Genomic DNA, 14,971 nt, shown 5'->3' on the forward strand with positions numbered 1-14,971 from the left:
GACTCTGCACAGAAAGTCTCCAAGAACTGGAAGGGGCTCTTTGTTACTTTACTTGGGAGGCACCTACAGGCTGACGTATGATAAGCATCTCCCTCACAGATGCTGGGGAGCATGTTTCCGGTCTGATCTTAAATATGATGATCAGGTCTATGTGCATGTGTGCTCAGGTTTCTTTGACTCTTTGCAATCCCATGGACTGTAGCCCGCTAGGCTCCTCCATCCATGGAATTTCCTAGGCAAGAATACTAGAGTGGGTTGCCATTTCCTTCTCCAGGAGATCTTCCTGACTCAGGGATTGAACTGGCATCTCTTGCATCTCCTGCATTGGCAGGGTGTTCCTTTACCACTGTGCCACCTAAGGAGCCCTGATCAGGCCTATACTAGCTTCTAATTTCATCTTCTTGCCACAAGCAAGTTGTGTCTGACTCTTTTGCAACCCCATGGACTATAGTCTTCCAGGCTCTGCACATTCCACACCTCTCTGTATTTTCATCTCACGACATTCAACCATAGGAGAAGGGACCAAGGGTAACTTTCTTGAGCATCTGTAAATTATCAAGATTCTGCATCTTCCAGAGTAAGTGAAAGAAAGAAGGTAGTCAGAGAGGGGAAGGTCATTTGCCATGCCAAAAATAAAGGCAAATGTTTGTAGAAGCATAATCAAGGGTCCTTTCCAGTGTAGGACTTCTCTCACATGTTGGGATTCAATTCTATTAGACCAGTTTTTGCTGAACATCCACTTCATGCCAAGTTCTGTGCATACAACATTGTCAAGAGGTTGACAGCAGACCAATAAACTGGAAATTAAAATTATAGCCATCTAGTGCTAAATACAGGCTTCCCAGGTGGTACAGTGGTAAAGAATCCACCTGTCAATGCCGGAGATGCAAGAGACATTGGTTCAATCCCAGGGTTGGGAAGATCCCAGGAGGAGGAAATGGCAACCCACCCCAGTATTCTTGCCTGGAAATTCCATGGATAAAGGAGCCTGGCAGACTATAGCCCATGGGGTTTCAAAAGAGTCGGACACAACAGAGTGACTGAGCACACACGCATGCATGGTACTAACTATAGGTTTGCACAGGATGGTGTGGGTACAAAGAAAATGGAAGCTGCATCTAGGTTGGAGGCCTTCCTGGAAGCCTGGTGTATCAGAGTTGTAACTTAAAAGGCTGGCAGCAGTTAGCTAGAAAGAGAAGGGCATGAAGATTGTTCTAGAAAGAGGAAACCTATGCTGAGGAGCACAAGCAGAGAGACACAATTGTTTCTACTTTGTTGGAGCAGACGTTGCCTTGGAGGAGGATGGTGAGGTGGGAGAACAAACAGTGAGAGGTCTTGAAAGAAAAGGAAGAAGAATGTCAAAAACAAGGTCAACAGTTAGTGGCTGAATGAGATAAGGTCCCCAGAAGTCCGTAGAGTTTGGTAACTGGAACCAGAGTGATGTGTTTGGGGAAAACAGTGGGCATTAAGTCAGGCAGCAGTGGGTTTAGAGAGAATGTGAGATGAGCGAGTAAACTCAGAAGCAAGCGACTTCTCTGGAAAGCTTGGCTGGGAAAGGAAAAAACAAGACCAAGGACAGCAACACGTTTATTTCAAAAGGACACACAGATGCAAACATGTTCAATGCTGAGAGGAAAAAAGCCAGTGGAAAAGGAAGAAGGCAGAGAGCAAAAGACCCCCAAGCAAGTGTTTCCCAGCCAGGAGGAGTCGTGGAAATCCAGAAACCTGGTGAGGAGCTGGCCTTGGTGTTTCAGAAGGGACGGAAGATGGGTGCAAATGCAGATAAAGGCACAGAGTTCCTGCCTGACGCCTGTTTTCTTTACAGAGCAAGAGACAAGGCAGTGTACTGACAGTGAGGCGAGAGGAGGAGGGCAGGGGACTTCAGGGTAACAGACGCTGGCGGAAGCTTCTCTAGCAGATGAGGGGCTGTTTGGGCCCCAAAGGTTTGTGCAAAGGTCCGGGCTTCCCAGGTGGTGCCAGTGCTGAAGAATCTGCCTGCCAATGCAGAGGATGCAAGTGATGTGGGTTTGTTCTCTGGGTTGGGAAGATCCTCTGGAAAAGGAAATGGCAATCCACTCCAGTATTCTTGAAAATTCCATGGACAGAGGAGCCTGCTGGGCTACAGACCATGGGGTCACAAAGAGTTGGACATGCCTGAGCACTCATGCATGTAGGGTAGGTAGGTAAAATTTCCAGGCAGTATCAACACTCCGCTCTGGGTCCATGAAGCTGCGGATACCAGTGAGCTGAGTTGTAAGAGGTTATCCAGTACCTCTTACCTCTCCAGGGGTAACAGTAGAGAGGTTAAGATTAGAGTTTGCTGGGCTTCCCTGGTGGCTTGGTGGTAAAGAATTTGCCTGTCAATGCAGAAGACTCTGGTTCAAACACTACAGGAACAGAATACTGCCCAGATCTCTCTCTCCCTTCTTGATTCCTCCCTTTCTACTCATGCTCACTTCTATTACCTTCCTCCCCCCTCTCTTTGTATCTCTGTGAACCGCTCTGAGGGTTCCAGACTGTGGAGAGCACAGAAGGAAGTGCTTACTGGCTAGACTGCTCTCTCCACGTTTGAGTCCCCCTCTTCTCCTCCTGGTCACCTCAAACTCCCCCCCCCCCACTTCACCTCTCCATGTAACTCAGTGAACATTTCTGGGTATCCCTCACTGTGGAGAATCTTTTCACCATTAACCTAAAAGTTTTATTATTGATGCTGTATGGATGGAGAAGTCTTGAGGCTACTGCAAGAATAAGATTGAAAGCCAGGGGAAACATTAATTAACAAGAGATCATCCAATAGCCTCCACATATACACTGAAACCAAGCTCCACCCAAGAGCCAATAAGTTCCAGAGCAAGACATACCACGCAAATTCTCCAGCAACACAGGAACATAGCCCTGAGCATCAATATACAGGCTGCCCAGAGGCATACCAAATCCATAGACATCTCAGAACTCAATACTGGACACTCCATTGCACTCTAGAGAGGAGAAATCCAGCTTCACCCACCAGAACACTGACACAAGCTCCCTCATCCAGGAAACCTTGACAAGCCACCCGTCCAACCCCACCCACAGTGAGGAACCTCCACAATAAAGAGGAACTTCAAACTATCAGAATACAGAAAGGCCACGCCTAACACAGCAATCTAAACAAGATGAAAAGGCAGAGAAATACTCAGCAAGTAAAGGGAAATGAGAAATGCCCACCAAACCAAACAAAAGAGGAGGAGATAGGGAATCTATCTGAAAAAGAATTTAGAATAATGATAATAAAAATGATCCAAAATCTTGAAAGCAAAATGGAGTTACAGATAAATAGCCTGGAGACAGGGATTGAGAAGATGCAAGAAATGTTTATCAAGGACCTAGAAGAAATAAAAAGGAGTCAATATATAATGAATAATGAAATAAAGGAGATAAAAGACACTCTGGAGGGAACCAACAGTAGAATAACGGAGGCAGAAGATAGGATAAGTGAGGTAGAAGATAGAATGGTGGAAATAAACGAAGCAGAGAGGAAAAAAGAAAAAAGAATCAAAGGAAATGAGGAAAACCTCAGGGACCTCTGGAACAATATGAAACGCCCCAACATTTGAAACACAGGAGTCCCAGAAGAAGATAAAAGGAAAGGCCATGAAAAAATACTCGAGGAGATAATAGTTGAAAATTTCCCTAAAATGAGGAAGGAAATAGTCACAGAAGTCCAAGAAACCCAGAGAGTCCCAAACAGGATAAACCCAAGGCAAAACACCCCAAGACACATATTAATCAAATTAACAAAGATCAAACACAAAGAACAAATATTAAAAGCAGCAAGGGAACAACAACGAATAACACACAAGGGGATCCCCATAAGGATAACAGCTGATCTTTCAATAGAAACTCTTCAGGCTAGAAGGGAATGGCAGGACATACTTAAAGTAATGAAAGAGAATAATCTACAACCCAGATTACTGTACTCAGCAAGGATCTCATTCAGATATGAAGGAGAATTCAAAAGCTTTACAGACAAGCAAGAGCTGAGGGAATTCAGCACCACCAAACCAGCTCTCCAACAAATGCTAAAGGATCTTCTCTAAACAGGAAACACAGAAAGGATGTTTAAACACGAACTCAAAACAAAGTAAATGGCAACGGGATCATACTTACCAATAATTACCTTAAATGTAAATGGGTTGAATGCCCCAACCAAAAGACAAAGGCTGGCTGAATGGATACAAAAACAAGACCTCTATATATGCTGTCTACAAGAGACCCACCTCAAAACTAGGGACTCATACAGACTGAAAGTGAAGGGATGGAAAAACATATTTCATGCAAACGGAGACCAAAAGAAAGCAGGAGTTGCAATACTCATTTTAGATAAAATAGACTTTAAAATAAAGGCTGTGAAAAGGGACAAAGAAGGACACTACATAATGATCAAAGGGTCAATCCAAGAAGAAGATGTAATAATTATAAATATATATGCACCCAACATAGGAGCACCACAATATATAAGGCAAATACTAACAAGTATGAAAGGGGAAATTAACAATAACACAATAATAGTGGGAGACTTTAATACTCCACTCACACATATGGATAAATCAACTAAACAGAAAATTAACAAGGAAACACAAACTTTAAATGATACAATAGACAAATTAGATTTAATTGATATTTACAGGACTTTCCACCCCAAAACAACCAATTTCACCTTTTTCTCAAGTGCACACGGAACTTTCTCCAGGATAGATCACATCCTGGGCCATAAATCTAGCCTTGGTAAATTCCGAAAAAGTGAAATCATCCCAGCCATCTTCTCTGACCACAATGCAGTAAGATTAGACCTCAATTACAGGAGAAAAACTATTAAAAATTCCAACATAAGGAGGCTAAACAACACGCTTCTGAATAACCAACAAATCACAGAAGAAATCAAAAAAGAAATCAAATTATGCATAGAAATGAATGAAAATGAAAACACAACAACCCAAAACCTATGGGACACTGTAAAAGCAATGCTAAGGGGAAGGTTCATAGCAATATAGGCGTACCTCAAGAAACAAGAAAAAAATCAAATAAAGAAACTAACTCTACACCTAAAGCAACTAGAGAAGGAAGAAATGAAGAACCCCAGGGTCAGTAGAAGGAAAGAAATCTTAAAAATTAGGGCAGAACTAAATGCAAAAGAAACAAAAGAGACCATAGCAAAAATCAACAAAACTAAAAGCTGGTTTTTCGAGAAGATAAACAAAATTGACAAGCCATTAGCCAGACTCATCAAGAAACAAAGGGAGAAGAATCAGATCAACAAAATTAGAAATGAAAATGGAGAGATCACAACAGACTCCACAGAAATACAAAGGATCATAAGAGACTACTACCAACAGCTATATGCCAATAAAATGGACAACTTGGAAGAAATGGACGAATTCTTAGAAAAGTATAACTTTCCAAAACTGAACCAGGAAGAAATAGAAGATCTTAACAGACCTATCACAAGCACGGAAATCGAAACTGTAATCAGAAATCTTCCAGCAAACAAAAGCCCAGGACCAGACGGCTTCACAGCTGAATTCTACCAAAAATTTAGAGAAGAGCTAACACCTATCCTACTCAAACTCTTCCAGAAAATTGCAGAAGATGGTAAACTTCCAAACTCATTCTATGAGGCCACCATCACCCTAATTCCAAAACCAGACAAAGATGCCACAAAAAAAGAAAACTACAGGCCAATATCATTGATGAACATAGATGCAAAAATCCTTAATAAAATTCTAGCAAACAGAATCCAACATCATATTAAAAAGATCATACATCATGACCAAGTGGGCTTTATCCCAGGAATGCAAGGTTTCTTTAACATCTGCAAATCAATCAATGTAATACACCACATTAACAAATTGAAAGAAAAAAACCATATGATGATCTCAATAGATGCAGAAAAAGCCTTTGACAAAATTCAGCATCCATTTATGATAAAAACCCTCCAGAAAGCAGGAATAGAAGGAACATACCTCAACATAATAAAAGCTATATATGACAAACCCACAGCAAACATTATCCTCAATGGTGAAAAATTGAAAGCATTTCCCCTAAAGTCAGGAACAAGGCAAGGATGCCCACTTTCACCACTACTATTCAACATAGTTTTGGAAGTTTTGGCCACAGCAATCAGAGCGGAAAAAGAAATAAAAGGAATACAGATAGGAAAAGAAGTAAAACTCTCACTCTTTGCAGATGACATGATCCTCTACATAGAAAACCCTAAAGATTCTACCAGAAAATTACTAGAGCTAATCAATGAATATAGTAAAGTTGCAGGATATAAAATTAACACACAGAAATCCCTTGCATTCCTATACTCCAATAATGAGAAAACAGAAAGAGAAATTAAGGAAACAATACCATTCACCGTTGCAACAAAAAGAATAAAATACTTAGGAATATATCTACCTAAAGAAATAAAAGACTTATATATAGAAAACCATAAAACACTGATGAAAGAAATCAAAGAAGACACAAACAGATGGAGAAATATACCGTGTTCATGGATTGGAAGAATTAATACAGTGAAAATGAGTATACTACCCAAAGCAATCTAAGCAATCTAAGATTCAATGCAATCCCTATCAAGCTATCAATGGTATTTTTCACAGAACTAGAACAAATCATTTCACAATTTGTATGGAAATATAAAAAACCTCGAATAGCCAAAGCAATCTTGAGAAAGAAGAATGGAACTGGAGGAATCAACCTGCCTGACTTCAGACTCTACTACAAAGCCACAGTCATCAAGACAGTATGGTACTGGCACAAAGATAGAAATATAGATCAATGGAACAAAATAGAAAGCCCAGAGATAAACCCACGCACCTATGGACACCTTATCTTCGACAAAGGAGGCAAGAATATACAATGGAGAAAAGACAATCTCTTTAACAAGTGGTGCTGGGAAAACTGGTCAACCACTTGTAAAAGAATGAAACTAGAACACTTCCTAACACCATACACAAAAATAAACTCAAAATGGATTAAAGATCTAAATGTAAGACCAGAAACGATAAAACTCCTAGAGGAAAACATAGGCATAACACTCTCTGACATAAATCACAGCAGGATCCTCCATGACCCACCTCCCACAATATTGGAAATAAAAGCAAAAATAAACAAATGGGATCTAATTAAAATTAAAAGCTTTTGCACAACAAAGGAAACTATAAGCAAGGTGAAAAGACAGCCTTCAGAATGGGAGAAAATAATAGCAAACGAAGCAACAGACAAACAATTAATCTCAAAAATATACAAGCAACTCCTGCAGCTGAATTCCAGAAAAATAAACGACCCAATCAAAAAATGGGCCAAAGAACTAAACAGACATTTCTCCGAAGAAGACATACAGATGGCTAACAAACACATGAAAAGATGCTCAACATCACTCATTATTAGAGAAATGCAAATCAAAACCACAATGAGGTACCATTTCACACCAGTCAGAATGGCTGCTATTCAAAAGTCTACAAGCAATAAATGCTGGAGAGGGTGTGGAGAAAAGGGAACCCGCTTACACTGTTGGTGGGAATGCAAACTACTACAGCCACTATGGAGAACAGTGTGGAGATTCCTTAAAAAACTGGGAATAGAACTACCATATGACCCAGCAATCCCACTGCTGGGCATACACACCGAGGAAACCAGAATTGAAAGAGACGCATGTACCCCAATGTTCATCGCAGCACTGTTTACAATAGCCAGGACATGGAAGCAACCTAGATGTCCATCAGCAGACGAATGGATAAGGAAGCTGTGGTACATATACACAATGGAATATTACTCAGCCATTAAAAAAATACACTTGAATCAGTTCTATTGAGATGGATGAAACTGGAGCCCATAATACAGAGTGAAGTAAGCCAGAAAGAAAAACACCAATACAGTATACTAATGCATATATATGGAATTTGAAAAATGGTAACGATAACCCTATATGCGAGACAGAATAAGAGACGCAGATGCATAGAACAGTCTTACGGACTCTGAGGGAGAAGGTGAGGGTGGGACGTTCTGGGAGAATAGCATTGAAACATGTATATTATCATATGTGAAACAGAACACCATTCCATGTTCGATGCATGAGACAAATGTTCAGGGCTGGGGCAATGGGATGACCCAGAGGGATGGGATGGGGAGGGAGGTGGTAGGGGGGTCCAGGCAGGGGAACACATGTAAACCCATGGCTGATTCATGTCAATGTATGGCAAAAACTACTACAATATTGTAAAGTAATTAGCCCCCAACTAAAATAAATAAATTTATTTAAAAAAAAAAAAAAAAAGACTCTGGTTCAATCAATCCCTGATCCAGGAAGATCCCACGTGCCACAGAGCAACTAAGTCCATGCACCACAACTATTGAGCCTACAGTCTAGAGCCTGGAAACCACAGCTACTGACCCCTGTGCCTCAAATACGGAAGCCCCTGCACCTAGAGCCTGTGCTCCACAACAAGAGAAGCCACTGCAATGAGAAGCCCACACACCACAATGAAGAGGAACCCCCTGCAACTCGAGAGAAGCCTGCATAGCAACAAAGACCCAGCACAGTCAAAATAAATAAATAAATAAAAAGAAAGATTAGAGTTTGCTGGCACCATCTGGAGAAGAGAGAGGAAAGGGATCAGTGGTGGGCCATGTTTTCAAGCCTGGGCATAGAAAGGATGAAGTCAGTTTGGGAGATTAAGGGACATTGGACAAGTTCACCGGCCAGTTGTCTGATCAGGAATAGCGGAAAAAAGTAATACAAGGGCTAACTAGATAGAAAACTACAGTCAGAATTGTTGGGAAACAGTCATTTCCAATAGTTAAGATCTCAGAATGTGTTAAGGACTAAGGCCAACTTCCAAGATCTTCCAACTCCACTGATGTGAGTCCACAGAACTTGAATGTTAGTAACATAATGGTGACTCAATAGGAAGGCTTCCGCAGGTGGCTCAGAGGGAAAAGAATTTGCCTGCAATGCAAGAGACACTGGAGTTGTGAGTTCAATCTGTGGGTCAGGAAGATCCCCTGGAGGAGGAAATAGCAGCCTACTTCAGCATATATCTGCATACATATTTTGTTTCTCACGTTAACAAACTAATGGAAGATTTATGACCATATTGACACTATTATATAATTTTTAATTGATAAAAACTTGAGAGAAAGTGTGTGCATGTGTGTGTGTGTGTGTCTGTGCCTCTTGGAAACAGTTCTTCATTGGGAATCTCTTCTACAAATTATGCCACCATTTGGCAGAATTTTCTCACCAGCGAGGACAAGTTCAGACACTCCTTAGAAGACACCTATAATTTCTCACTCATTATTCCTCTAAACCAGCAGTCCCCAGCCTTTTTGACACGAGGGACCAGTTTCATGGAAGACATTTTTTCCACAGACTTGGGGTGGAGAGGGGATGGTTTCAGGATAATTCAAGCACACTACATTTATTGTGCACTTTATTTCTATTATTATTACATCAGCTCCACCTCAGCTCATTAGGCATTAGGTCCCACAGGTGGTAGACTCCTGGTCTAAACCACAACCCAGAAACCCCAGGTTGTGTTCCCTTCGTTTGTCCTGACCATGGCTTAGCGAGATATAACAAGAAGATTCTAATTCAGGGTGCAGAAAAGCAGGGAATGGGGCCAGAAGCAGCTTTACAGGAAGCAATCTTGGTGAAAGAAGGAGGCTCCACAACAATTAGAGACCTGTCGCTAGCCCAACTTCAGAATCCCTTTGATGGCTCTCAAACTTTAGGAAGCAAGCTAAGATACCAATTGCAACCTTGAAGCAGCCTTCTCATTACATTTATTTCATGGCAAAGCTTTGAAGCAAGCTGAAGATGGATCAAAACTCATTCAGTACAAACTTCTTTTTTCCCTTTATGCACCACACAGCTTGTGGGATTTCCCTGACCAGGGACTGACCCCCAGGAGTGAAAGCGCCAAGTCCAAACTACTGAACTGCCAGAGAATTCCCCTATTCACTCCAAATTTGACCTCGGGTGCCTGTTTAAGTTTCATTCACTTTCTCTGCTGATTAGGTCAATGCACGAAGGTGTGTTTCTCTTTCTAAAGAGAAAATTTTGTTTCTAAAGAGAGCATTGGTGGGTGTGACAGAGCAAAAACAAAAATGAATTATAATAATTTAACCAGGCCCAAGATGCCAGGTGTATGTGGTTAGATTATCTAGTTCAACCCCTGCATTGCACTGACTGGAAAAGTTATGCCACACTCATTAGCATGCAGATTCAATCAGTCTAAGCAGAGTTTACACAGAAGCAGTCATCAGAGACTGTTGGCACTTTCAAGGTTTGGCCATCCATTTCCTGTAGGTCTCTGGCCCTCCAGGGTATGTCTACGTGCCCACATGAGTGGCCACCTCCCCAGGTGCAACGTCAGGCATGTTGTTGGCCCACATCATTTACTACTATTAATAGCTCAAGTCCGTGAACAATTTACTGTTTCAAATAGAAATTATTGCCAATTCAACTTTATTCCTTAAAATAACATCAGTCTGACTCACTTGTATTCCCGCATACTTTCCTGAAAGAGGTAGGGGGTATAAGAAACAGGTGACGGGAATGCCACACGGGGCTGGCCACACCCATGAGCAATTGGCCAGTGCAAATGTCATCCACAATGAGTGCCGTTGGGGAAAAAAGGCTGAGAACTTCTTTCTAAACAACAGGAAGTCAGACTTTAAATTCTGGAGTTGGCTTAACTCCAATAATCAGTTTAAAAAAGTGGTGGTGTGGGACTCCCCTGGTGGTCTAGTGGTTAAGAATTTGCCTTCCGATGCAGTGGATGTGGGTTCAATCCCTGGTCAGGAAACTAACATTCCATAAGTTTCAGGGCAACAAAACTCATGTGCCACAACTGGAGAAGCCTGTGTGCCACAACAATCTCTCAGAATAACCAAAAAAAAAAAAAGTGGTGGTCATGGGACAGATACTGTTTCTATCTTTCAGGGGTTAATAATTTAAAGGACTGGAAACTTAAATTCAGTGATCCATACAGATAAGACATCACATTCCCTATCTTTTTAGACTAACTCTTCCATGACCCAAATGCTTGGACCCTACAGAATATTTGCAATTCATATGTGCAGCAGAAGCCATAGTAACAGCAGCCCTGCTGAGGCTGGTGAGGCATTGCGGTGTAAAAGATACTCTATAAGGCTTAGCTCCTTTGAGGCTTCCCTGGTGGCTCAGACGTAAAGAATCTGCCTGCAATGCAAGAGACCCAGGTTCGATCCCTGGGTCAGGAAGATCCCCTGGAGGAGGAATTGGCAATCTATTCCAGTATTCTTGCCTGGGAAGTCCCATGGACAGAGGAGTCTGGTGGGCCTCAGTCCATGGAGTCACAGAGTTGGACACAACTGAGTGACTAACGCACACACATACACATACAGATCCTTAGAGCCTCTGGATAATCCTTTAAGGTGGATGCTCTTGTAATCCTCATTTTACAGAGGAGAAAACAAGTTCAGAAAGCCTAAGTAATTTACCCAAGGTCCGGGAGTTGGCAAGTCACAGGAATCCATACCCAGGCAGTGTCCTTGTTCACAACCACTGCACCACTCTGCCTCCCCAAGGACAAGGCGACTGGGAATGAAACCCATGCTAACTGCTTGAACGAGGTTCCCAGAGCTGGAAGTCCTCTCCACTTGTTAAAACTCATTAAGCATGTGCTGCTAAGGCTTTGTCTTTACTCTGTGAAAGACCTCTCCCATCAGAGCTCACAGTGCTCCTCCCCTCCAGCACCCTGTTTAAATCTCTATGTAGCACTTGTGATGTTAAACATTTGCCTGTCTGCATGGGGAACTTCCTCCTTTTAGCTTTGGGCTTATGTGCAAAATTTGCTGGTGAGACAGGGCCAGCCTTAAAGACACCCAAACACAAAACGTCTCTCGCACTGAGCAGGCCGCATCCGGATCTGTGTTTTGGGCACTGTGTTTTGCGCTGTGTGTGTTTATGGTGATATAGAGGGTTTAGCAGAGGAAATGTAGTTTGGTGCATAACAGAGTAGGTTGAAACTTCAGCACCTTCATTAACTGTGTGACTTTGGATACTTTTAATTCACATGAGCCTCTGCTCCTTTCTATAAAAATGAAGGTCATATGCATATATCATATGGTTATTGTTTAAATGACACACTGTAGGGCCTCAACCTGCCAGCACCTTTAACACTCATCTCACATTATCTTCAACGAGGCCTGAAGATACTGCTAACCGCATACATGCAATGATCCTATGTGAATGTCAAGAGGGAATAAAGATATCCAAGGCACTGTTCTTCCTTCTGGAAACTTATACGGAATAAAATGATATAGTTAAGTCACCACCAAGATAACAATAGGAAAGGTGTCAGGAGCTAAGATACAATTGATGGCCAAATAAAGATTATCAGTGATGATTATGATGGGAAGTCATAGAAAGGCACAAATGTTTTGTGCTGGGGTGTCAGGTTAATCTTTCATGAGAAGGTGGACTCAGAGCTGAGTTTGAAGGATGAATATGAGCCAGAAAAATGAAGAAGAGGGAGATGTCTCCCTGAGTGGTGGAGGGAGAGCTTCAGCCTGAGACCTTTTCAGGGCACAGATCTTATAGGACAGGACTGTCAGACCCAACCACCTGTAGGGGCAGAATAGTGGACACACGAAGGAGAGGGAGGATTGGGGAGAGGGGTTGTCAGAGTCAGCAGTGCCACAGCCTCCAGTGGGACAGACACTCAACTCCAGTCCATGGCTACCAGGCAAGAAACTAGGACCTAGTTTCAACATCTGCATTGCACTGACTGGAAAAGTTATGCCACAGATAGTCTGATTTTTTTTTTTTTTAATTCCAGAGAGGAAGGAAATCTGAATTTCTATGCAAAATCTCACTATTTGGAAATGCTTGTAACAAAACTTAAAAATTTGAAAAATTCTCTGTGGGTCAAAGAAAACACATGCAGAGGCTGGAGTCAACACGGAGAGCTTTTGTTTAGGATTTCTGTGACTGAAGATGCAGGGAAGCAGAGGGTAGAAAGATAAAGTATTATTTGAATGCCAGGCTAAATTATTTGAAATTTTTTCTTTCAGAAAACACAGGACCATGGCAAAATGCCAGGTTACACATTTTCTCCAAAGGGAGAAATCACTTTGTTTGCTATAATTTTTATTATCATAAGTTTTCCCTTATTTATCTCTCTTAATGGATTTGGCTAAGAAATCAACTTGATTTATCATTATAATAATGAATTCTACTTTGTTAACTTATAAAGGCCTGAAAACACTAGACTAATGTCTAACTCTTAATGTTTTGGTTTAAAGGGTGGTGCTGTCTTAGCAGCTTCATCTGTAAACGGAAAGGCTTAAATTAGGTAATATTTATGGTTCCTTCAATTCCTAATATCCTAAGAGCCTATGACTCTACAGAGAAGAAATTAAATTGGTTCTTAATCCATGTGTACTAAAAATATAGTCAGTTAGTTCAGTTGCTCAGTTGTGTCTGACTTTGTGACCCCATGGACTGCAGCACACTAGGCTTCCCTCTCCATTCCCTTTATAACTTGTAATCTAGCAGTTTTTACAGTTTTCAAAAAGCTGTCTTATTTGCTCTTTTTCAAATACTCCCACTAAGATCCTATTATCACTCCCATTTTACAGAGAAAAAACTGAGGCTTAGACAGGTTAAGTGCTTTGCTCATGACCACCCAGACATTAGGCTTCCCAGGTGGCGCTAGTGGTAAAGAACTTGTCTCCCAAAACAGGAGACTAAGAGACAAGGGTTCCATGCCAGGATTGGGAAGATCCCCTGGAGGAGGGCACGGCAACCCACTCCAGTATTCTTGCCTGGAGAATCGCATGGACAGAGGAGCCTGGAGGGCTATAGTCCATGGGGTCACAGAGTGAGACACCACTGAAGTGATTTAGCACACTTGCACACACCCAGGCATCAGTGTGGAGCAGGAGTTCCAGCCAAATTGTAACTCTTTGTTCCACATTGTATACCCAACGTACCTCTTGCACTGGAGTCTCAAAGACAGTACTGAAATTTGGTAAATCCCTGAACACTCTTATGGGTGACGGTCTTGGGGCATTTTCTATGTCTTTGGAAACAGCCTGAAATCCTTTCTGCATCAAGGTTGGTGGGGTAGGAGGAGTGGGAGAGAGCATGTGTGAGAGACTAGTATTTGTCCTTACCTTATTCAGCAGGCAATCTTCTAAGTCTCCTTCCATCCGGGATTTCACGGCTTCCTGGTCAATTCTGAGCGGAAAAGCAGCGTCTCAGTTTGTCTGTCAGTGGAGGGGGCGCTTGTGCGTGGCTTTCCCAGTGATGTTAATCTCTGGGGGCTGAATTTCTCTGGGAATGTGTGTGTGGACCAGAGACTTACCTTCTCAGTTCTTCATTCAAGTTCTTATTTCCAAATTGTGAGCATCCGTCTTTTATCTTTGGGGAAATAAAAATCAGAAAAGAATTGAAGACGCAGAGTTGATGAAATTGAACTTGAGTCCAACCTAATTTTACTCTATTCAGCTCTACTGACATACGCTTTGACCGAAGGGCAATTTTCCAAATTGTATTTTCCACTCAAATACTCAAAAGTTGCATTCAAGATAGAAATGCCTGTAGGTGGCTCCTTCCCACCTGTTTATGCTCTTATCCTGACACTGTATGTGTCTGTGAGCTCGGTATCTTATATCTCCTTGTTCTAACCCTGTTGACAGTAAATAATTTCCTTGCTCTCCCATACAGAAAATCCTGCAGATGAATCTACCTTCTTTACAATAAACAAATAGAAAACTGCCAAACAACCAGCGGCACCTGTCATCATGTCTACAAACAAGTGATCAGGACACAACAATTTGCACGTGGAAACACACACACAGGTATGGACACACACAGGCACAAACACAGAGGTACACACACACAAGCACACCCAGGAACGGCAGGACAAGAATCCTT

General features: G+C 41.9%; 1 protein-coding gene across 1 annotated transcript in view; it reads right to left on the reverse strand.

Moving 5' to 3' along the window:
* MAB21L3 (mab-21 like 3) overlaps positions 1-14,449 on the reverse strand; it is a 33,572-nt gene extending 19,123 nt beyond the window's left edge. The window contains exons 1-2 of the mRNA XM_081493318.1: positions 14,400-14,449; positions 14,209-14,272 (exon numbers count right to left, since the gene is read on the reverse strand). Coding sequence (XP_081349444.1) covers positions 14,209-14,244 — 36 coding nt within the window. The 5' untranslated portion in view covers positions 14,245-14,272; positions 14,400-14,449. The remainder of the gene's footprint in view (positions 1-14,208; positions 14,273-14,399) is intronic.
* Positions 14,450-14,971: the final 522 nt, after the last annotated feature.

This window comes from Giraffa tippelskirchi, chromosome 5, assembly GCF_054371585.1.
Source record: "Giraffa tippelskirchi isolate mGirTip1 chromosome 5, T2T-mGirTip1v1.2.pri, whole genome shotgun sequence".
Classification (NCBI taxonomy): Eukaryota; Metazoa; Chordata; class Mammalia; order Artiodactyla; family Giraffidae; genus Giraffa; species Giraffa tippelskirchi.